The 24157-nt window shown below is 44.4% G+C and overlaps 1 protein-coding gene and 1 long non-coding RNA gene across 9 annotated transcripts in view; one reads left to right on the top strand and one right to left on the bottom strand.

Moving 5' to 3' along the window:
* Positions 1–24157, top strand: part of JADE1 (jade family PHD finger 1) — a 107192-nt gene that overhangs the window by 53158 nt on the left and 29877 nt on the right. For 2 of the 8 annotated variants that reach the window (XM_040557007.1, XM_040557004.1), the window contains exon 2: positions 20170–20247. In XM_040557007.1, coding sequence (XP_040412941.1) covers positions 20196–20247 — 52 coding nt within the window. In that variant the 5' untranslated portion in view covers positions 20170–20195. The other 6 variants (XM_040557003.1, XM_040557002.1, XM_040557009.1 and 3 more) reach the window with 6 other exon arrangements.
* LOC121070216 lies at positions 16133–20247 on the bottom strand. Its single transcript, XR_005819950.1, has 2 exons — positions 20036–20247; positions 16133–17668 (listed from the first exon to the last, which is right to left on the bottom strand). It is a non-coding gene; the product is annotated as an uncharacterized LOC121070216 (long non-coding RNA).

Genomic DNA, 24157 nt, shown 5'->3' with positions numbered 1-24157 from the left:
GGCTTCTTCTGGTCCTCTCACAAAGAAAAGCTGAGTTGGGGTGTTCTGTCTGAAGATCCCCCAAAATTTGGGCTCCTTTTCACTCAGGAACTTGCTTATGAAATTCTTCTCTTGAATTATCTCACTAATCCCAATGTAACAGAAGTCTGCCTTGATTTTCTCTGTGCTAGTGAGATCACGGCTTTCACCCTTTTATGATCCTTTGTCAGTAAAAGAAAACTGAGAGGGCTTCTCCGAATGGAAAAGAAGCAAACTGCTGGTGACATAGCTATTGGTTGCCCCACAGGACTCACTGTATCCTTCAGTTTAATTTGTTTAATATAAGAAATTAATTAAACAAGCACAAAGTGACAGAAATCTATTTGTGGGTTCAGTAGTAAGGCATACCAAGTCCTACATCTCTGTATAAATCAGCGATAAACAATTTACTAGTGTTTTCTCTGTGGGACTGGTGATCTCTAAATGCCTCAGCAGTTGGTGGAGCTCATCATGTTTTACCTGTTAAAATGAAGTCATCAGGTTTTAGTGTAGAAATCTTAGAATGCTCTTGGCACTGCCTGTATTTGGTTCATAGCTTCAGGTCACAAATGGGACCAGAGCATTTAGCTGCTACCTGGTGGACAGGGTCCTGCGGGATGGGTAGATAGTCTTTAACTTTAGAGGGTGCCTCTGCATAGGCATGGAGGATTCACCTGGAGTACTGGTGACTTCAGGGTTAAAATACATATTTTCACCAAAGGGGAAGAGCGGTCTCTTAAAGGGTGGAGACCACTTACACTGCTTGGGCTGAACAGCTAGAACTTGCCCTGAGACAGCTTTCGTGTGGGCAGGTGCTAGGCCCACATATTGCCACCAGTTTGGGTGGCTGCATATGCAGATACTGGGTCTGCATATACAAATAAGCAATCTTTTTGTGTATGAAAACCTGTAGAATAAAGTGTAGAGGCTAAACCGAAGGGATCTTAAAAACAGAGTCAAGACCAAGCCTTCCTAGTTTCCTGGGCAGAATTCTTGCTGTCTTTCTCCCCTCCAGCTACTTAAAAGAAACTGATAATTTAGCTGAAGTCCAGGCAACACCGTTATTAGTGTCGTCTGTATGCAAGAGATAACAGTGACGTAACCTTCGTACACAGGAAAAAAATATTGCAACTTCACTTGCAAAAGTTTTTTCCTGTGGAAATTCATGGGACTTGGTGTCACTGTAGAGCAGTGTAATGCACCTATGAACTTCATCTCTTAAAAATGTTATTTTTTTTGTTTTTGCAAGCTAAGTGTTGAGACTTACAAAAACCAGAACTTTTTAGGGAATTGTAAGATGACCGTAGTGGTATTATTAATAGAAGTTAAAAATATGAAAAATTTAAGATATTTAGATAGTGTCCTTTGTCTATAGCAGATCTAGCAAAAGTCCTCTGCAAGTCTCAGACCTAAAATAATACTGTTGTTACCTTAAAAAAAAAAAAAAAAAAAAAAGAAAAAAAAGAAAAAAGGCAAGCATTAAGGTATTTTTTCCTGCAGTTTAAAAACAAAACGAAAGAAGTAGTTGGAACAAGATTAGTAAGCACAAAGATATGGTATATAATGACTTAGCCCCAAACTCGGGCCAAGTTGTGTGCTCTCAGTTCCTTTTATTAAAGCTGAGACACCGTGCAAAAAGCACGTAAGAGTCATGAAGCTGGATGAGAAAAAGCAGGCCATTTGGCTCTGCAGCGTGGCGTTGCGAAATCGGCCTTGCAGAAAGTGGAAGCACCTAACCAGTAGGTAGCCCTAGACCATCCCATCTGGCTTCACTGGGCTGAGGCCGAAGCCGTGACCTTGTTATGCAGACTGAAGCAGTTCAGATGATGCCAAAAACTGAGAGCTGCAGATTGTCAAGGAATGTTGCAATCGTGCTAAGTAAGCTCCGGCTATTCCAGAGCTAGGCAGAGGAGCAGGAATTATCTGAGCTACGTTTGTAGCCTTGGACATCAGAATCCTTTGAACCTCGTCTCAGTAACTCAGCACATTTTTGGCTTTTCTTGTGCTTAATGCTCTCAGTCCTGGCTTAAGTTTTCAGAGTTGAACGTGCCTGTTTTGTGCTATGGAATGTAAACAGGGTTAGTGTAGTAGACACCTGCTAAGTATGATTTAATTTGGTGCATATGCTAGAGATAACATGCATCTTTTAAGCTGTCAACTAATTCCTTGTTTGATGTTCAGGTTGAGATGATCTTCAAACTGAGTACAATGTGTTGTGTTTGATGCTTCAGTTTATTAGAAAGTATCATAAAGTTTAAATAGGAAGGGCTGTGTAGAATTCTCTGATTGTAAGACCTAGGCTTATAGGGAGGGAGAAATCCTAGCTTCTGATAGTTAGTGGCACAAGTGTTCATTCCCAGGGAAGAGAGAATTTCAACTCATGCTTTTGCTTTCAATGGTTGTAGGTACACAGAAGGTGTTTTAAAACTAAGACAAATGTCAGTGTTGTCTTCCCTTAGCTGGGCTCGTAGAGTTCCTGACTTTACAATACCTGTATAAAATAAGTGTGTGTATGTTGTGGCCTGATTTTAGTGGTCTATTTCTTTTCTTTTTTCTTTTTTTTTTAATGGAAAAATATAGAATTTTGTGTATCGATATCTTCGACACCTTTAAAGGATTTAAAACAGCTGATGTTGATTACTTTCTGAAGGTTACCCTGCTTACTTGGTTAATGGGGCTTCCTCCCCGGGGACAGCGTGTGGCAGATGTACACATTTTCAATACCTACCTGTTCTGCTCGCAAGAAATGCCAGGGCTTGCCCAGCTGGTGATCTTGGTCTTTCATTATGTTTTACGAGGTTTGGGATGTTTTTGCTGTCACTGATTTTCCTCACTGAAATCAAACCCTTGCAAACAAGCTAAGGATGATATCTGAGGCGTGTGTCAGGCACTACTGAGTGCACAATACTTGTAGCATTTTTTTAAGGCAGTCATGAAAGGTGCTTAAATTCCTTAAAATGGAGGGGGGGGGAGAGAGACCCTAAAGAGCCCACAGAAGCAGCTTTTTGAAAAGTATGAAATAAAAATAAACACACAAAGGTAGAGCCAGATCATTGCTCGAGGCTCCAGCGTCAGCATGTGGGAGAGCAAAAAAAGTCCTTTGCTCTCTCTGTGCATCTGTGCAGCCTATCAGTCAATATGTGCTTTATTACAGCTGTTATTGATCCAAAGCACTACACCGGAGTGCCAGTACAAGCTGTACTCTGGCATGTGACTGTCCGCTCTGGGGCTGGCATTCTTTCCAGTTTTCCTTAACTTATCTTCTGTAAACGCTTTTCCCTTTGCGTGCTGTGGCTGAAGGCTTTGCCTGGCTCCCTTAAGTAGTTGGGCCCGTTTCCAGAAGAGATCTGAGATACTGTGGGCTCACCTTTAGCTTTGGCCGAGGGCAGAGATGCTGCTATGGTTGGCTGAATATTTGAGAAGCCAAGTAGGCTAGAGCTGCGGTTTTGGTGGTTACGTAAGGGTACGTGCTCTTGCTGCAGGATGTGGCCATTCCTCCCTCAGAGATACCAGATTACAAGCAGTTGGCGTGGTTACTTTGCGCCAGAGCTTGCACTTCCATGTGGAGAAAGTAACCTGCCTCAGATTGTCAAAGAAAAATAAAAGTGCAATGCTTTAAAAGCATGTCCTGGATAAAAGGGAGAGAGAAGAGAGAGAGAGAGATTCTTTTGTGGCTTATGCAATTTGAGGAGCAAACATAGATGTTTACCCTGTGCCAAAATCTGCCCACATAAGCAGATCAGGCTTTCTTTTTTTTTTTTTAATGTTGTTCTGGAAGGTCAGAGACTATTTTGTTTGCTGCAGGTTTTTTTTTTTTTTTTTTTTTTTTTTTTTGCTTAGTGAAGCAAAGTTCACAGAGCCGGAGTAATGATTTGATTCCCAAGTTTTCTTCATTCTTCACTGTGTGCTTAGTTAAATATATTTGTGGCAGTTGCAGCTTTGAACAGTAGCAAAGAAGCTTAACTTCTAAATAAGCAATAAACTCCTTTGTCCATTTTTAAAAAAATGTAACTTCAGAATTACTGTTGTGAATGGTATCAGATGACTCGGGCTGTTTATATCCTGAGCGTCTGCATTACGTGCACTGAAAATTTACTGCGCAGCTGGTTGAGGTTCTTCCTCTGAACATCTCTATGTATACACACTGCCACCACCTACCACTCTTGTTGCTTTTCTGGAGTCGGACGCAGAAATTTGGTTTTAGACACATCCAGTGTGCAAATGCACTGGTAACAAGAGTTGACCTTTTGTAGTGTGTATGCTTCAAATAGCACTGAAGGATTACACTATTGTAAAATGTTAGGGCTGAGTCATGACACTGAGTCTCTGCTTTGCCAGAGACCATTTTCATTTGTATCTCTTTGCCATTATGTCTCAATATCTTTATTTGCAAAACAGATACAACAGATAGTAATTTTCTGCATCTGATAAGGTAATGTGGGTTTTCTTATGTTTGTGTTTTTTTAATATTTATTTTTTACACTGAGTATGTATTTATGATAAGCTCTTAGCAAAGTGGAAGCATAACAACGTGGACTGTGTTGTTTGGGTATGCAAACCAGATAAAGAGTGTCAGGAAGGGCCATTCGCTGCGAGTTTGTGGCCCACTGATATACAAGATGAACTGCCATGTTTAGCCCAATACCTCCTCCCACTCCTTTTTTTTCTTTTTTTTTTTTTTTTTTGAGAGAGGTGGGGGAGGGAGGGAGGGAGGGAGGTTAGAGCTGGACTCAACCTCCCATGTTGTGCAAGGGTTCTTTCGTCCTGGATACCTTGAGCCTCCTATTCCCAGTCCTGTTTGGTAGTGTTGGACCTCTGAATATTTCAATAGTGAAATGGAAGTATATGTGGCAGGTTTTATTACATTTATGCTGATTAAGACTTACTAATTTTTTTTTTCTTACTTAAGCAGTGAAACTTGTGGAAAAATTCAGCAAGCAACATTGCCACAAAAAAAAAAAAGGACATTTACTTTAGTTCTCTCAGTCATTTTTTCTGTGTTAAACACTGAATGACTTCTAAAACATATTGCTGGTGGAGGAAAATAGCTGAAGTAAACAACAGTTGCCTGTTTGTTTGACTAGCATTTTCTTTATTTAGAAGTAATGGCTGCTTTACACCCTTGTTACCTTCTATCTGTGTCCTATACAGATAAAGTTACTAATACCCGAAGTAGGTTTCAGGACTACTGCAACTGAAAGCACTGAAATCAGTGGATCCCTAACTATGTAGGGAGAAAATATAACTTTAGTCAAAATTGTGATTGACATACCCTGTGGGGGATTGGTTTCAAGCAGGGAGGCTGATAAGCTGGTAAAGTGAGAAGAGGTAGATGCACCTACTAAGGATAGACAGAATACATCCTCTGCATTATAACTTATGCCTAATTGTTTTAGGTCAGTTTTCTGCTGTGGAGGCTGTATAATCTCTCAGGCCTTGTGGAAGACCTCAGTTCTCATGGTCTGGAGTGAGCTCTAAACTCCTTGAACAGAGAATCATAGCATTTGGAGGAGGTTGTCTGAGGAGAGAGCACAAGTAGAAGTAATGCTGAAGCAATTCCATAAATACTAAGTGGAACCCAAAAGGACCACATGGGAGGCTCCTTCCAAGGTTTCTAGTCTTTCCAGAAATGTTATCATAAGCTGCTTGGAGCAATTTCAACAGTTGGTTTTAATTATTTTTTTTCGTTTAATCTTTTTCTAACTCTTAGGATCCAGAGTTGAAGTTGTCACTTTTTTTTTTTTAAAGTAATTTTGCTGCTAGGTTGTTACTGGGGGGGGGGGCGGATTTTGTAGTACTTCCCCAATGAATTGGTACCACAACTCTGCTTCTAGCAACCAGTTATCAGGAAACACTGCAATCAGAAAATCTGTAATCAGATTCCTTTGAACTCTTCTACGCGTCTTCTCACAGTGCCTTTCTTTCACTAGGTGATTTCTGCCTGCACAAACACAATTTAATATCGAAGCTGAAGTTCATTTAGATTAGACAGTGTAATGTTGCTTGATGAGCTGCCAGGTAGGCACGTGTATATACTTTAACTGAGATTTGATCTGTAGCTACTGAACTGTCATTTGCCTGAGGTTTTCACAATCCATTCTTCCTGTACTGAGGGCATTACCTGGGCTGCTAATTACTTCTCTCATCATGTACAAAATTGTGTTGTTTACCTTAAAGGTGATGCATCAACTCGATCCCGCTTAACTCTCAGACTCACAAGTTAAGTGCCTGCTTATAGTTGTTCCCTTGAGGTTCTTGTTCTACTGGTTTTCCGTCAGCTTCCACTTCTCAATTAGAGTAATTTAGAAGCACTTGATTTCAGTAGCTGTACTTTTCCATTTTGGAATTCAGTATGTTTTGGGGGTGCCTGTTCCCACCTCACTTTGAGATGAACGCACAATGTGAATAGTTGCATATCTGTGCAATGACCATGTTTGATTTGCAAAAAATATTTTAAGATATCTACGTCAAAATGTCATGGAGGTATACTTTGTACTCTGTTAGGTGCTATATAGCAGGCCAAAGGAAAGGATGTAGTTTAATCATTAGAAGCTTTAGACTGGGAGGCATGACTTTTGGTTTCTATTCTTGGTTTTAATGCTGACTTAACATGTGACTTGTGTAAGTGATTTAACCGTTGTATGCCCCTGCTTACCCACACATAAAATAAACGTTATCTCTACTTCTCAAGTTTTGTCGTTAAAAAGACTACTCTAGTCTCTCAGTTGCAAGCACCCTGCCTGATAACATGTTAAATAGAAAGTTGAGTTCTGAAAACTCATCTTTCATCCCTTCCCCTCCTTATCCCTTAACAGCACTGCTTGTACTTACGGGGTCTTACACACACAGCTAGTCACCTCTCCCAACAGCTACATTCCAATAAAACAAGGAACTGTAAACCACAAGAATGAGGCTTGTGAGTGCTGGAAAAAGCACATCTTTGGAGTGTGGCCTCTGAATCTGCAGTGACGGTAGCCGTAAACCTCAGCTTCAGAGTAAAAGGAAATAACATGCTACCCGAGTCTAGTCTTTCTCATCTTTCTAATCCAGACACACCCAAAGTCAGCTCCTGTAGTTATGAAGAAGGAAAAAAAAGCGAGAGCAAAAATTAATTTTTGTGGATGATTTTGTGTGGTGGTCAGATGCCATGTTGCCATAAATGATGTGTTTGAATTAGACAAAACTGGGGCAATTGTGTTTCTCTGTAGTACATACATAAGCCATGTGAGCAAGTTTTATTTCTGCAGTGGTTGAGAATATTGTACATAAGAAATTTGTAAGTGATAGAGATTTACATGTGCATGAGTCAAAATCGATTTTTTTCCATTGTTTATGTGTGTAGGCCAAGTACAGACAGAATGGACCTGAGCAGGGTTTGGCCCAGCTGTGCATGTCTTACCTCTCTGCAACGTATGCTTCTCTCACAGGAGTTGTGAAAGCTGTCTTGAGGATTAAATGCAAGTTAAAATATTGACACTGTTGGTTTGGATCCATGTTGTGTTCTTCCGTTCAGGTTTCTAATGTTGCAAAGCAAGAAGGCGAAAATGGAAATCCTTAAAAATCGGGGCTAAAGGAACAAAAGAACAGGTGTGAGTTCCAAGTGATACTAGGGCTAAGCTTAATAGCGGGGAGAAACTTGAGTTCATTAGCTCTGCCTTCATGTAGGATGAGACTCTGCAAGGATTACTGAAAAAGATTGCAAACATAAAAGGAGTAACTGGTATTATCAAATTTAAAAAAAAAAAAAAGTGAAAACATTGTAGCAGATACTGCTGCAGCAATAGATTTCCACTAAAGCCTGCAAGAAGGTGCTGAAAAGCCAGCCACATGTTCGTTCCTTGGCTTTGTGCATCTGCCCAGAAATAACAGTCAAGAGGGAAAACTTAAGAAACTATATAAGCAATCAAAAAAATTAAAATTTAATAAGGAGCAACTATACCTGGTAAAACAACATGGAGAAGGGACCAGCAGTCCTGTGTGTTAGGATGATGCCTAACTCCGAGCCTGATCCTTATGCTCTGAATGCTCCTGGAATGAGTATTAATACTGATACAAAGATGACCGAGCGAGGCACAGGGTCTAAGAAATGTATGAGATTTCATTAGAACAGATTAGAGATGAAGGCTGAAATTCTGGCCCCATTAATGTCCATGGTAAAACTTCTACTGACTCTACCTCCAGCAGGATTTTACCCCTTTTGAAATGTAGCCAGTAGAGGTAGCAGAAAACTATTCTGAGGTTGTCTCTCCTTTTTTAGTTCCTGATCTTTGGAGTCAGATTGTGGTCAGATGCTTGAAGAATTAGGAATTCTTTCTTTGCCCAAGTGGCTTGCTTTTACCATCCTTCTCTGTTTATATTAGGCAGCTTGCCTGCCCTGGCAAGTTGAGCTGGACACAGATTTTGTTGAGAAGCAGGTGAGGATCATTCATGCAGTTCCTTCTGGTGTCTGCCATCCTCAGGCAGGAATCAAGTGTCTAAAGCCACAAAAGCTGTTTCTGAAGTGAATGTCTCAATGCAGGCTATGTAGTTCCCTTTTTTGAGTGTTGATTTTTTTATTTTTTTTTAATGATGCTGGTGGCTTACCCTGGTATGCTCTGTTACATGCTTTTCTGTTTGACCATAGCTATGTTGGTATGAAACTTTATATGTGTAGTTTTAACATGGCACAGGATGCCACTTCTTCATTGTAACATGTTTTGTACTAATTTCCAAAATATTATTCTAGTTACAAACTCTATATTTTTTCAGTATTTCTTTTTAGATTTAGGAGTATGTTAACCCAGAACAGTCTCAGTGATACCATATGCAGAGGCAAAAAAGCACGCGTCTACCAGTTGTGTTACCTTCCTCATAAAGGCTGGACTCGCTGGGTTTACAGTGAGGAAGGCTCACATTTGGTGAGCCGCAGAAAAGATTTTTAGCGGCTACATTCTAAAACACAGCCCACCATTCTGCAGACATTCATGTTCTGCTCCTACATGTATGGCCTTGCATGACTTCCAAGAGAAATGTTTCATAAAATAGAAGACTTAACTTAAACTTGGCTGTATATGCAAAGGAAAACCAATCGGAGGAAAACAGAAATACTGTCTCAAATCCAAGGAGCTTGAGACAGAAAAGTTTTTATCATTCCTCTGAAGAAATTAGAGGCCATTCATGTTTAAGGTTTTTCTCAAAAGCCAGCTCTGAACTTTCTTGGAAAGAATTCAGCAAGGTGGGACAAACAGCATTTCCAGTGATTTTTTGCTCCTTTGCAATGGGTGAACCTCTTAAAAACAAACAAACAAAACTCATATTCATCCAGTAGGGGTGCATAACTCTGTGTAGTAAATACCAAGTGGCAATAGCTGAGCTCCCAAGGGGCCTGCCAACCACTGAGTGAAAAACCACTCATCTAATCCTTTAGGGGGTTTGTACCGTAGTATAGCACAGCAGCAGGCACGCACTCCTTAAATACTACAGATCAACAAAGTCTCCAGTCTTTGACTCCCTTGGCAGCATTGAGAAGTAGCACTTGAGGTAGGTTTTTGGAATCCTGGGGGAAAGCTGATGGGTGACAGGAGTGTCATCCTGAGAATTGGTGGGCAGAGCACCAGCTGGTGAGATCTGGTATGTTGCACGGGTGATCACGGCACCATGGACGGCAAACGCTAAGGCCCGGATCCTTGCAAATATGAGTGATATCTGTGGAGGTACTTCTGGTTAGACTGCTGATGTGCACAAATAGTCCCTTAGGTGTCTTCACAGGGCTGGACACCAAGTTCAGTGTGAGAGAACAGAGTATATATATACATATTAATTTTTTAAGTGTCAATGTGGGTGAAAACAAGGGGAATTGAAGTCTTAGTTCCCGCTTTAAAATCTGATGATGCTTCAGGCTATACTGAAAAGCAGTATAATTATCTTATTTTCATAGTGAAAAAAATATCTTGAGGGAGGGAAATGCTTTTTTTGTGATCTCCAACTTTTCAGGATGTGCAGAAATAGGCGCACGTTCATTAGGGGTAGGTGGGTGGGGGAGATGGCAGGATAAGCGGCTCGCTGTGCACGGATGAGTAACGACCGAATTCCTCTGTTGAACTGAGGTGCGATTCCTTGGCAGCGGAACCTCGCTGTGGGGGCTGCGTTAATTTGTATTTGCATACTATGGGGATTACTTTCCACGGATCGCCCTAATTCCGCGGCTGCGATCGTGTTGGCTGGGCTCCGTGCCGGGTGTTGCTCGGCGCAGGGGGAACTTCCTTCACAGGGAGTTCGGGGGAGCACAGGTGCGCGGCGTGAGGCAGGGCACCTCGCAGGGAGAACAGCAAATCGCAGCGTGCAATGTGGTGCCGACTTCAGGTCATTTCGTTTCCCGCTAGGAGGATGCAGGACGCTCTTAGCTCTTCGTGGCGGTCCCAAGTAGCCGAGTTGGGGCTGGCGGTGCGGGCTGAGCAGCGGCAGCCCGCACTTCTCTCCTCGCCCTGCCTGCGGCCGCCTCCTGCAACTCTCGGCGCCTCCGTGCCCGCGCCATGGAGCGCAGGGCAAAGGGGCAACGACTTGGGGCGCCGCGGGCCGGGTGCTGCCGGAGCCGGGCCGGGCCCAGCCGTGCCGTGCCGGCTCCCCCGGGGCAGGGGCGCTGAGGCGAGGCCCGCCAAGAGTTAACGGCGGCTCGCCGGGGCCGGGGCCGGGGCCGCCTCCCCCCGGCGGCGGTGCGCGGCGCTGGCTTCCCCCTTCCCTCCCTCGCCTTCCCGTTTTGGCAGGGGATTAAAGCAGCTCCCCCCTGTGGCAGCAGTGACCCAGAAACGAGTTTGATGCGCGGAGTCCTCCCTCCGTACCCAGTACAAACGTCAGTCAGAGGGAGCCTCTGTGTGTGTGTGTGTGTGTGTGTGTGTGTGCGCGCGGTGTGCCCGGCTCTGTGTGTGTGTGTGTGTGTGTGTGTGCGTGTGCCCGTGCGGCGCGGGAGCCGCTCTCCGCGCCCGCTGCCGGCGCCGCGCCGAACTCATGAGGCGGCCCCGAGCCCTCCGCGCAGGGGGAGCCCGGCCGCGCCGCGCCAGCCGCCCTCGCCGCCGCCGCCCCGCCGCCGCCGCCGCCAGCAGGTAACCGTGCCCGCAGCCCCGCGCCAGCCGGGGGAGCCGCCGGCTCAGCCATCTTTGATGGCTTTTTCCTCGCCGCTCCGCAGGCGGCGGGAGAGCAGCTCGGTGCCGAAGGTCGCTGCCTAGTGGAAATAAGCGAGTACGTCATTAACATGGCGCCAAGAGCCGCGCGGCTCGGCGCGGGGCGAGGGGAGGGAGGCGGCCGAGCGGCGGCTCTGCTATCCCACCACCAACTTGTGCCGGGCCGGGGCGCTGCGAGCCGGGAGGGGACGGCGAGAGGGGGGCTGCCGGGCCGCGGGCACGGTGCGGGCGGGCGGCGCTGCGGGGGCGCCGGGGGAAGCCTCGGGGCGCCGGCGTGCGCGGCCCCCCGCGGGCGGCGGGGAGCGCCGGAGCCGGTCGGCGGGCAGATGGCAGCGGCACGGTGCGCGGCGAGGGGCGGGGGAGCTGCCGGCAGCGCCTGTCACCGCGGCCCCCGCACGCCCCGCAGCAGCGAGCGCGGGGGCCCGCTGCGGCTCGGCGCTGGGGCTGCCCCCCCGGCCGCGCTCGGCTTCGCTCGGGGGAAGAGAGGGAGAATGCTTCGAGAGCGTAAAAACTGCTCGGGGGTGAAATCGAGCACGAGTCGCCCGGCGGGGCGCAGGTGGCAGGTGGCCGCACGCGTGCGGGTCCCAGCCGAGCCGGGGCAGCGGGCAGCAGGTGCAGGCGCCGGGCACCCACCCACGTGTGCGGGCTGCCGGGGGCGGCTCGGTCACCCCGGGCGGGTCCCGCCGGCGAGCGGGTGGCGGCGGGGCAGCAGCGGGCAGCGCACCAACTTGGCTGGGCGCGAGGCGGGGCAGCTCCGGCGGTTGCGCCCCTCGCCCCAACGAGACAAAGCCGCGCCTTGCCCGCGCAGGGGATGCTCGCGGGGCTCTCCTTTTTTTTTTTTTTTTTTTTTTTTTTTTTTACTTTTTTTTCTTTTTTTCCTTGCCCCTCGGCGTCCGCCAGTTCGCTGCCACTCCGTCGCGGGGCTTTCGTTATTTCGGGGAGGGCGGAGGCGCAGCGTGTTTGTTTGTTTGCACCGCCTGCTGGCTGCCTCCCTGTGACAAGAGGTGATACACAGTTTCCAGAACTGTCTGGGAGTGGGAGGAGAGACGGGCACGGAGAGGGAGCCCGAGCCGCCGCCGTGCCGCCGTCCCGGCCCCCCCCGCCGCGGGGAGGCGGGGAAGGCGCCTCGGCCGCGCTCGGCAGCGCCGGGGCTGCGGGGGAGAGGGCGCGGAGCCGGGGGCACCAAGTTTGATTTGCAGCCGGCGCCCAGCCGATTGGTGGCGGCCGGCGGCGGGGAGGAGCGGCGGAGGGAGCCGGCGGCAGGAGGAGGAGGAGGAGGGGGGGGCCGGGCCGGGCCGTTGCGAATGGGAGCGGGCGGCGGGGGCGGTGCCGCTGCCCCGGCGGGAGGCGGAGCCGGGTGCCGCCGCCTTTCCCCGCTGGAGCCGGCGGGGTCGCGAGGAGCGCGGGGCGCGGCCGTTAACGGCCGGCGCGCGGCCCGGGCTGAGGCGGCCCCTGGGCAGCTGCTCCCCGCGGCGTGCCCTCGGGTGGCGGCCGCGGGCTGGTCGCGTTCATTCGGCGTTGCCGCCCTCAGCCCCGGCAGCCTGCAAACGGCCGGTGGCCGGGCTGCCCGCGGGCGTCCCGACAGCCGCCTGCCCCTCCGGCGGTTGCCGGCTGCGGGAAGGCACCACGCCGCTCAACAGCGCGTTCCGGGTGACATCTTAATTTTACAGCGGGGGTGCTTCCGCGGCAGTCCCGTTTTCTGCTCTTCACAGAAAGGTTGTACTGTGATTGGGAATAATTTCCTTTCTAAGCGGGCGCTGTCTGCTGAGGGAATCGAAGGCTGCCCACGCTTGCAAAGCTAAAGCCTTCCTCCGAGTTACGCCAAAATACGCTTGTTATGCTTCTATTTCGAGAGGCTTCTCACACTCAGTGGGATATTGTTGAAACAGCGAGGGTTGTACGTTTTAGTGGTAGGATTTTCCCTCTGGCTGCAGATACCATTCACTCCTGTGTTTGAGCTCTGTGTAATACATATGTTTAAAATAAAATAATAATAATAAACCCCCCTTTCCCCTCACAGCTGCAGATTTCCCTTCTAGCTTCTCTGGTTTCATTCCCAATTCACAGAGTAAAAAAAACTTCCAGTGTTTCCTCTAATGCTTTCTCCCTGTGGTTAGCCCTGCTTCTTGGCGCTGCTGTTTTCAGCTGGAGTTGTCCAAGCTGCCAGCTTTTTCTAGGTGGAAAAGACAAACTGTGGTGGGTGCGGCGTGGGTTGCATTCATTCACAGAGCCTGCTTCTCAAGGCTTCCAGCAGTCACATTCACCAGCAGAGTTTGGGAATAAGCTGCCCCTGGCCAGGTCTTGAGGTCACGTTATGAACTGGCTTTGCACAGGTGCGTAAATGAGCACATGCATCTTTGAAACGTCTTGTGCCAATACATCCAACTTGTGCTTCTGCCTTTCCTTGTTACATTTTGAATAGGTGTGCTGAAATTAGTAGAAATAGACCTTGTAGAGAACACTCTTGGCCTTGAAACGTACTACTTTTGTTTTACAAGGCTTGAGGACTTTGTTCTCAAATCTAAGGTCTGTGGCTTTTTGTGCCATGGCCTGTGCTACATAGTGCAGTAGTATTTCATGTAAGTTGGGAACATGAACTCTTCTTTGCGACTACAAACTGTTGCTATCAAAGCTTTTATTGGTGCTGAAAAGGAATTAAAAAGTTTTAGGTGGAGTTCAATAGTATATCCTATTTTTGATGCAGCTCTGTTTTTTTCTTCTAGGCATAGATGAAAAAAGTTTTGTTCTCTCCCTGTCTCGTGTGTCAGTCGATGAAGACTGAGGTGTTACCATAAACCAGCTATTTAGGAGAGAACTGTAGCAGAAACCAAGTGTCTTCATCTACTGTCCGTATGATTAAGGCCATGTTATGCTTCCATGTGTACAGTAAGCATTCTGAAGTGATCTCTTGTGTACTGGAGATAATTAGTGTCGTTGCAGTTAGTGGGTTACTTGCAGGAAAAGCCAGTTTTTCAGTTTGTCTTCGGGTTGTGCATCTGTCATAATTCAGCTTTCTTCCCATTCTGTCTCTGCAGCTGTTCAGTGTAATTTATTATAGTGACACCCATTAACATGGGTACAGTTAATTGTCTGTCAGAGTTTGAATTACAGACTCTTTCTACCCAGACGTTTATACAGCCCTTAAAGATACTCTGGTAAGAATTGTGCTGAATAAAACCTTTGACCTGCGGAAGTAGATTTTCTCAAACGTAGTTATTTTAAAAAGTGTGATTCTGTTTCATTATTGGCATGACAAAGACTTTGACACACTTCACATCTTTCTCTTTGACCATATATCTACTGGAGGTCAAACTGAGTGACAGAAGTCTGTGGTGTCCATGCCTGCTCAGTAGAAGCATAAAAAGTTCTGTGGTGTCTTCCGTGCAAGTGTGTGTGTGTGTGTGTATATATATATATATGCAGTATATGGGTGTATATGTGTGTGGATGCACATCTGCAGTTTTATATGGGATAATGTCTGGATTTTTCCCAGGAGGCTAGGGAAAAGGATTCAGATTTCATTTATTTGTACCTGTGCCATCCCCATACTTCAGTGTAGGTGGAAAAAAGGGAAAGGGAAACATTTTGGTATTGCCATCCAGCGTAGCTTCTGCTGCTTGTTGGTTCTTTTAAATCAATCTCTGGCTGAGCTAGGAAATGAGGAGTGCGTGCTGGTAAAGCATTGCTGCACTGGGTCATGACACTGACACTAACCCGCTGCACTCCCAGCCATGGCTGGGAGGTGAGCAGAAGTGCTTGTATTCCTGGTTATTTGTGTAGAGTTAGATGTTTGTGGCTCACCTCCACAGGGGTATGTAAATCCAAATGTTACTTTGTGGGCTGATATTGATTTTGGATTATCATCTACTCATTTCATTTGCACAGCATTTTACAGGCATCTTGAAAATGGTTTATTGCTCTCTCTGAAATACAGTAACCAGAGGAAACATTTCAGGTATTGTAATCTTGTCTTAAACATGAGCTGAGTAGCAATTTTACCTGTAAGTCCAGAGTTAGCTTTGTATGCTCAAAGTGTTCACCCAGTCAATGGGTGAAGCCCAGAGCTCAGCTCTCCGAGCTAGCGTGATGAACAAGGATGGAAAAAGCCACTGGTGCCACCTCTCTGGGGAGTATCGTGCCTTCAGCTGCTGGGGCGGTGCAGCAGAGCCCGTTGCAAGCTGTGCCGGCCTCACCAGTGCAGCCCTGCTGTGCCAGCTCATCTAGGGGTGCTCAGTGTCTAAAAAGTCACAGCCTCTGCCTCATCTGCATCATTTATTGCCATGGTGTGATGGTGTGAAGCGCTCTTAGATGCTCTGTTCCCCCTCAGAGATGTAGTAACATAGCCAGCGGAATCGCAGCTGTTTCTGCAAAGCTGTGTTTGAAGGCTGGCATTTGCCAGAGTCCACTTTCCCCCCAGTAAATGGATAAATAGTATAGCAGAGTTCTCAGTAGAAATAACTGCTAGCATGCTGGATGTTGCTCTGCTCAATTGCCTGGTCTCTGGAAGGATGGTTTTGAAGGGAAGAAACAATGATCTTTTCAGGAGGTGAAACCGAAACATTACACAAAAGTTAGTAAGGCTCTCAGCCGTATTAGAACTGGCCTCTTAGGCAGATCCAAACTTTGCCCTGTGCGAGCGCTGTCATGAGCTGTGTCGGGAGCGCTCCCTCGTGTCACTGTAAGAGGTAGAGGTAGAATCAGAGCAAAAATACTCACCAGAGGGCTCCATCTGAGGGCTTCTCTGTTATTTGGAATGGCAACGAGCGTCTGCTTATTTGTATGAAACAACTCTGCTTATCCCACTGGAATCTCTGGGTTACTGGGAATTCACGTGTGTGACTGCAAACTTGGGGACTGTGTGGTTTGGGTGGTGCAGCAGCCTGCGTTAGGTTAGGGCTGCTGGACTGCATTGCAGCTTACTCTGCAGTTGGACAGTGCATGGGCAAATGCCCTTGCGGTGCTGGTGTGTGGGTTTGGGAAAAGCAGCAACGAACATGTTAGTGATCGAAGATGCAGTGTTCAGGGGCGCTGCGTGGCTGGCTGTTGCCTCAGAGAAGTGCTTGTTTTGAGAAGAGGGTTTAGAAGCAGTTCTGCGGCATGTGTGGACGGAGCGAATGTTTGGTGGAAACTCCTGGGCTAAACAGCAATTATGTGGTTGCCTTCGATTTTGGGGAATTGAGCTCAGTAGCCTGGGTGGTCCCTTCCTGTCCTGCAAGTGTCACAGGCTGCGCTGCATAGTTTTTATTGTAATGAGTCTAAGGCTTGGCTGAAATGTTTCACCCTTTTTGTGTGATCCTGCTCACATGTGAATTCTCTTCGCTTGCACGCATAATGATCATAGCCAATTTGTACCATTAAACCCGGTGTGCTACAGTCAGCCCTGAGGAGTTGCCTTTACTTCTGACCTGTTGGAGTCGGCTGACCTGCTTCCGTTTCAGATTGTTTTATTGAGATCAGAGGTGAATCAGATGCACTATATTTACACCTGAGTATGTTAAGTGCATGTCAGAATATAGTCAGGTGAAAAACACCAGCAGTTTCACGACTGTAAAGGGTGAGAATTTCAAAGAAAAGTAGCACGCAAGTCCCAGATTAGGAAAGAGAATGAAATCAGCAGTTTACTGAAAAGTTTGACAGATTTCCCATTCTGCCTTTTTCAGTATAAAAAGATCTTGTTTTTAGTTACAGATGTCCCATGAAGAATAAGTTACTACAGTTATTCTTTTCAAGGTTAGAAAAATGTTACTTGAATTCCCAGTAACTTCTCAACATGCTGGCAAAAGCTGTGTGTGTGTGGTTGAACGGGGAAGGTCTGCACCTAGCCGCCACCGTCAGTAATCCATGTTTATTTTTAATGCAGTCCTCGTGTGACTTGGAGGTCACTGCTAACTAACAGAAACCAATGGCCTTTGCAGCAGAGGCACTGTGGTACCCTTATGAGCAGCAGCATTTCAGGTTGTGTGGCTGTAATTCGTATGGACTGTTCCAGTGTTACCTTTATAACATATATTCTGAACTTTGGGTGCGAACATCTGGTGGGTGTTGCTTAAAAGGAATGGTTTAAAAATAGTTTAGAAGCAAAAAGGCTGATTATCACTTCTAGTAACAAAACTTTTAAGGGGTTAATCGTATGAGGTTTGATGCTTGCTCTAAGCAGCCAAGTGCCACTTGGTGATTTAGCTCCCTGTAAACTGAGGTTCAAAGGGAACATGAGATCTCTGGATCACAACTCCTCTTTCATGTGCATCTGTAAAAGAATGTCACATAAGCTCCACTGGATTGTGTAGTTCCTTTAGTGTCATTTTTGAGGGGACAGGCTTTTTGGTGTGGCCAACTTCAGCAACCTGACTAGAGCGGACAGGTAAACTAACTGCCGTAGCTGATGTTCTGTACTTCGGGGAAGTAGCTGCTCTTCTGCCTTCCCTTGCTTCCTGGAAAGCTGCTGGAGACTGACTAGCTGAGCTTCAAATGATAGGGGTGAATACCATTCTCTCCTTTAAACAACAATAAAAAAGAAGTGTATTATTATTATGTATATTTTTTTAAGATACGTGGTACAAAAGAGAGGCTTCTGACCTTTATTTTATGGATTTGCAGAAGTATGGTTAGGAGAAGAAGGACTCAAAATACAATTGTCTGAAAAGATGCAGAGGGGCAGAATTTCAAATTTCCTTGTTCATCTCAAGCTTATGAGAGTGTCTCAGTGTATATATGCAATGTAATTTTGCTTTAGGGTGTGTAATACTTTTCAGACCATGTGGGAATGAACCAAGAAGTGAGGATTTTGACCAGGAATATACAGGTTGTGCTTCTGAGATAACTTCATTTTTCTTTATTTTCTTCCGTATTATCTTTAGTTTGTTTTTAGGAGGTATTTCCACACTAAGTGAGTATGCTCTTCAGTATTGTTAATATTTGTTTCAGTTACGGGAAAAGTACTGTGAACTACTGGAAAAAGTACCTTAAGGAACAGGTACTTACCCCTGGGTTTTGGCCTTATAGCAGCTACTGGTCTGTTTTTCAGTTTTGTCTTAGCCTGTTTTGGATCTGAAGGTTGTTCTTTTTCCTTTTGTCTTTTATATTGACCACATGAAAACTTGCCTCTGGAACTAGTACACTTACACCAGAACTGTGTTCAGGTGATTTTGATGGTCTGGGCTGGTGTGTGTGTTTAATTGGCAACATTTCTGTCTGTCATGCACAGAAAGTCCTGGTCCATGTCAAACCTGTTCTTGTAGAGAGATTTCTTTCTGCGTTGTAAGAGGTGGTCTCTTGTAAATCCTTATTCTCCAGCATCAGAAATTATATCTGATCTTCCATGAAATGACGACAGCAGGTCTTTGTGAAATGAACCATTCAGTGTACCTTTAGCGAGCAAAGTTTGCGGCCCAAAACTGGTACATGTTTCAATGGCAGCCGTAGTAAATCCTACTCTGGAAAGACACTGTGTGTGAGAGACATCCTCCCTCCTCCAGTTTGCATGGATAATGTCAAAAAGGAAGGAATCTTGCAATACTCGGGCTCTTAAAACACACTAGAGTTCGCTGGAAGTGAAAAACAGAGTCTCAGGTTCAGTTGCTTATGCTCTCCTGGAGATGATAAAATGAACTTTCTGTCTCAAAGGATGCTTATTTTTACATGGATTGCTTTTTGAAGAGAAGATTTTCATTTTTGGAAATAGAGTCAGGCTTTGATTAGGCTTTTCTTCTTATCACTTTGGGAATTACTCTTAAAAGTTGAAAGTGTTCTCGTCAAGTTTACTACCGTGAGTCATGTTCTCATTGAACACAGTAGAAGCAGTTAACAGTTTACTGAAGGGGTCAATGAAAAGAATTTTGCTGAAAGGTTTCTGGGAAATCCCAGCTCACACGAAAACGAGGAGATTAGATTTTCTGCACCCACCTAGAAGCAAAGGTATTTTGGCACTTGATTTTCAAGTCTGCACCCTGAAGGCATGTAGTAGGGCTTTGCTGCTAGCAGAACACTCAGGCCTTATTGATAGCACGATTGGTAAGTGGTGAGCAAAGACTGGGGGCATTTGATGTGCTATCTAGAGTTCTTGTCAGTTTAACTTAGAGTGGATGTGCCTTTCTGCACTTGTCTTGTCATGGTTTTTCTGCTCTTCAACTTACACTTTTTTTGGTAAGTTTTCATGTATAAATGCTGACTAGCTATTTACAGCTACCTTATTTTTTCCTGCATTTAGTTTCATTCCGCAAGGAATACATGCAAAAATACCAACACCTGTGAATAGCCGATAAAAAGATAAGGGACTTTTACCCTTTACATCACTGGTTCGTGTGCAGTTGAACTCAATATTGCTAGAATTCATCAGCACTGGCAGCTTGGAGGAGCTTCTGTGTAATCAAGTGTTGGTCTGATTCCTGAAAAGCAGTTAAGTGTTTAGGGAGGCCAGTGGAAATGTGCCTGCAGGAAGAAGTAACTGTCTTACATTAAAGGTGCTGCCTTCTAGGGCATAGATGATGCATGTCTAGTTAATCTGGGAAAGCTTGGCTTGCTACTGCTGCTGTTTCTTTTTTTTTTATGCAAATGGAAGACTTTAATCTTTGATTTCGTAAATCTGGCACTTTACATGGGAATAAAATTGTTCCAAAAGCATATTAGCCAAAGTAAATATTTACAGAAGCAGTAAAAATGTTATTGTATTGCAAATCTAATGTCAGAATGGGTAGAGTAGTTAAGCTCATTTACCGCAGATATTTAGTGATTTTAAGGCTTCTGAGAACAAAACATGCTGTTGTTTTAAGGTGAAAGTGTCGGTGGGGTTTTCATGACACCCTCCAGTTTTGTTCACCTGTTTGTATGATAACTGCCTAATTAAGCAGCCTTGAGGTACTCACTGTTCGTATTTCAGATGCTGTTTAAAGTTGTTTGTTTTCCTTTGTGTGCTGTAAATCCTTGAATGCCATCAGAAACACAACTTGATGACTGTGTATTATTATCCTGGGTTAAGTGCTGTCTCATTGCTTTGCAGGCTGCCTGCTGTTTCCCGTGGAGATCATGAAACGACGTCGGCTTCCTAGCAGCAGTGAGGATTCTGACGACAATGGCAGTAAGTGCTCCTTTGTTGTAGAGTGCAGTAGGTTATGAGTTTGAAAACACATTTTAATGCAGTGTTTTATGTGATAGAGACACTTTGCGAATTGGTTGGACTGGTGGAAATGTGTATCTGAAGAACCAGTTTTGAATTCTGTTGTTGTGAGCACAGGTGGTTTCAGGATCCCCCCCAACTGTATTGACTGTACAGTGTTAATTAATGAGATAAAACAGGAGAAGTTGGTCTTCTTTTTCTCTCTTTACATCTTCAGTTGCAAGCAGCATAATTCATCATTAGAAGGACAGAACTTAGATGGAGACATCTGCTAACGTCTACAGCTCAGTATTTAATACAAGTTTGTGTGAGGATTTTAAATTTGCGCTGGTGTTCTCAGACCCTTCTATGTAATGGAAAGGTATATTGCTTCAGACTTCAGCAGAAATGATTGCAGATGTGTAAAAGCTGTTTTTTATTTTATTTTTTATTTTTTTATTTGAAGATTATTTTACTTGATGAATTGAGAAATGACTTTGAACAATTTGAATTGAGTGCATCACCGATTCGTATACACATTTTTAACTGTTTCTGTACTGATGTAACTAACACTGAGCTTTCTGTGATCTCTCTCTTGTGTTTGGGTTCCAGGGATTGATAAACTTTCATTTAAAAAAAAAAGGGGGGGGGGGGCGGGGGAAAGAGATAAAATGGCAGACTGGGGAATGTGCCATGGTGTTTTATCTACCCAAACAAGCAAGTTAATTGTAATTGACAACAGAACAGCCTAGTCAGTTGTCAGAGAGATTTTCAGCTTTAATCTGACCAATCTAGGTGCATATTTTAACATTCTGAAGTCTCTTGTGAGACTTCGGTCTGAAATGTTACGGAAGATGACTGGGGAGATCTTCCAGGTGCTTTTGAAGGATTTGTTAAGGGAACATAGCCCTGCACCGTGGCCCTGCGTAGGTGACTATTTCACCTGCATGCATTTCTGAGGAGCATCTGTGCTGCGTGGGAGTCTGCTCAGGTGGCTTTTACAGCCAGATCTGCACCTGAAGTTAACCTTAGGCAAACCATAGCTGAAATGAGGGAGAGGTAAAAGGATTGGCAGAGGTGAGAACTAACAAGCTGATTAGGAGTTCATCCAAAGAAGGATTGAATAAAAACTATCAAAGATGTGTAGGATTTGGCCTGGATTTGGAGAACTGCCTGCAGTTGGGAGATTTGGGGGGAAAAAGAGAAAACACCACACAGAAGAACAAAAACCTATTGTGTTTTTTCTTGGTTAGACTATTTACTTGGGGTGATAAGAATTTAAATTGGTGTATTTCCTCAAAGGGGAAGTGTACTCCAAAACAAAGCTGTGTTTCTACTTGTGAAATAGACAAGTAGCAGCAAATATGATGTTATTCATTAGAATTTTGCTCTACCATTTTCTCATTCCCTCTCTAACAGGTTTTTGTAACAGTGTTTTATTTTGCTCATAATAGTTATTTTCACTCTCCTATCTGTTTTTTGTTGTTGTTGTTTTTTTTTGTTTTGCGCTCTTTGATCCCTTCATGTGCCTTGTGTTTCAGGCTTTACCAAATACAATATGAAGCAGATAATCTTGGAATTGAAATTCTGAAATAAATATAGTTGACTGATCTGTTACTGATTATAATACTTGTTTGTAATATCATTTGATATGTGACTGTCTGGAATAGAGGTATTGATGCATAGAGAGCTATGTTTTCTAAAAACCTTTATTTTCATCTGTTCCATAGTTCAAGATCTAAGAAAATGAGATAAGAAAAAAAAATACTTGGCCTTTTATGATATCTCTAATTTAAAGCCTCATAAATATGAATAACTTTCTGTTGAATAAATTGCATGGCAAAAGCCAGTGACATTTTAAAAGTGTTTTCAAGTATTGTTTGAAACATACACCACTTCCCTTTCATTACACTTTTTTTTTTTTTGTCTTGTCCTGATTCTGTTGTTTGCCCTTTTACTGTGAAATTGGTGGGCAAATTCAGATACAGGTTCCTGCATATGTATTCATTCTGTTACTACACACATATTGAAAAAGGTAAAAGTTAGCAATCAGAAGAAATGTTATCAGAAGATAATACTTATTGTAGAGTCAGCTTCTCCAAGGCTTTTTGGCTTTCACACTTCCATGAGAACAATTTCTCACATGCAGGCCCTTTCCTTCCCCTTCTCCTGTTTTAGGCTCTTGTCTTACAGGTTTTACCTTCATTTAATCATTTCTTGTCTTCATTGGTATTACTGGTTAATCTCACTATGTTAATTTCTGTGTAGAGATCCATTGCTACTCTGTCAGTAGTATTTCTAATTCACTGTAATGATGCTAGTGCAATGGAGGGTAAGCAAATTTTGTTGCCTAAAAAAATCAAAGGCAAAAATTTCTCTGAACTTTTGGGCTCCTTGTTTGAAGCCTTAACTTTCCTGCTAGCTATTTTTCTTTTTCAGAGATTCCAGAGACAGAAAACAATTAAATAGACTATTCTGATCACTTCAAACAGCCGCCTTCTAATTGAAAAGTTGCAATTTTAATCAACACTTAGTTGGAGTCCTGTTGCCAGGCATCTGCTTCCCTTCAGTCAGTGGCACCTCTTGACCCTCCAGTTTGCTTCTTTCGTTCCTGTCACACTGAATTCGATAGTCTTTTGGCTTAAAGTTCAGCACGGTTCTCCCTCATCTTGTGAGGTAAGGATTGGGACCCCCAGCAGTTGGATTTCTTCAGTTCTGAAGTTAAGTTTTCACACTGTGCCCTAGTAGACTGTGTGATCAGGCATCTTGGATTCATCATGAGCATCACAGGTTATGTATTGTTGGAGTAACCTGAATGATGATGCTTGTTTGGGGTAGACTAGTGCCACCTGGAGAATGCTTTGACATGCAGAAATACACATTTTATTTTATTGAACTCAGGAACCTGAATATTTATAATGCAATAGTAACTATACTACTAATAATGGAATTTATCTACAAAAGTAAGTAAGCATACAGAGCTTTTTTTCTACTACGTCACTGTACTGAATCAGGTTCCTTGTGCCTACAAGGTGATCCGAAAACAAACCTGAACCCGCAGGCACTAAAAATGTATTATATTGAAGATTTAAGCATATCTGTAGTTTTTCAGAGGAAGAAAAAGATGCTCTGTTTTGGTCAGATGAAAGAAGGGTGAATTGTTGGTATTTAGGAGTGAAATAAATCAAACCGGAAGGAAGCTTAACCAACATGGTTACGGTCCTGGAGTACATGCATTTTCTTATGTAAGGTATTTCAGTGTGGATAGGTATATATTATTTACAGCATTCTAAAAACGTCGCAGCTTAAAGACGGCACTCTTGCTTTTCTCATCACTTCTTTTTTGTCCTCTGACTTGGTTCTTTCCAATGCAAAATGCAGCCTCCAAGCCCTCCAAAGTGTTTAGCTTATGTCCTTCAACCTAACTACTGCAAATCATTGAGCTGTGTCCCCTTAAAATCAGACTTCTACATCTACATTTAGACCTGAGACCAAAATAGCACAATTGAAGCAGTGAGCAAAAGGTGTCGGTTAAAGTTGTGCACCTCAGTTATGCAGTCAGGCCCTGGATATCTCAGTGTGTTCTCCGAGATTTCGTTTTCTGAAATTATAGGTCACTTTTGAACATTTTATCCATGAAATATAATTGAACAAAAAATGGCTGCAGGCATAGTTCTGGATTTTGAACTTTGTCTAAATACAGAGGAATGGTATTGGGAGAGGCTTGGTGAAGGTTTTAAGATTATTGGCAGCTCAAAATAATCCTTTTTTTTTTTTTTTTTTTTGACTACAGACAGCTTGCTAGTTTCTATCCCTCTCCAGGTAATGTATTACAGCAACTATAATAGACGTTAATATTAGCCAGGCCCATCATAAAAGCCTTATGTTGTAC

The sequence above is a fragment of the Cygnus olor genome, chromosome 4, assembly GCF_009769625.2.
Source record: "Cygnus olor isolate bCygOlo1 chromosome 4, bCygOlo1.pri.v2, whole genome shotgun sequence".
Classification (NCBI taxonomy): Eukaryota; Metazoa; Chordata; class Aves; order Anseriformes; family Anatidae; genus Cygnus; species Cygnus olor.
This window is presented reverse-complemented; position numbering and strand designations above follow the sequence as displayed.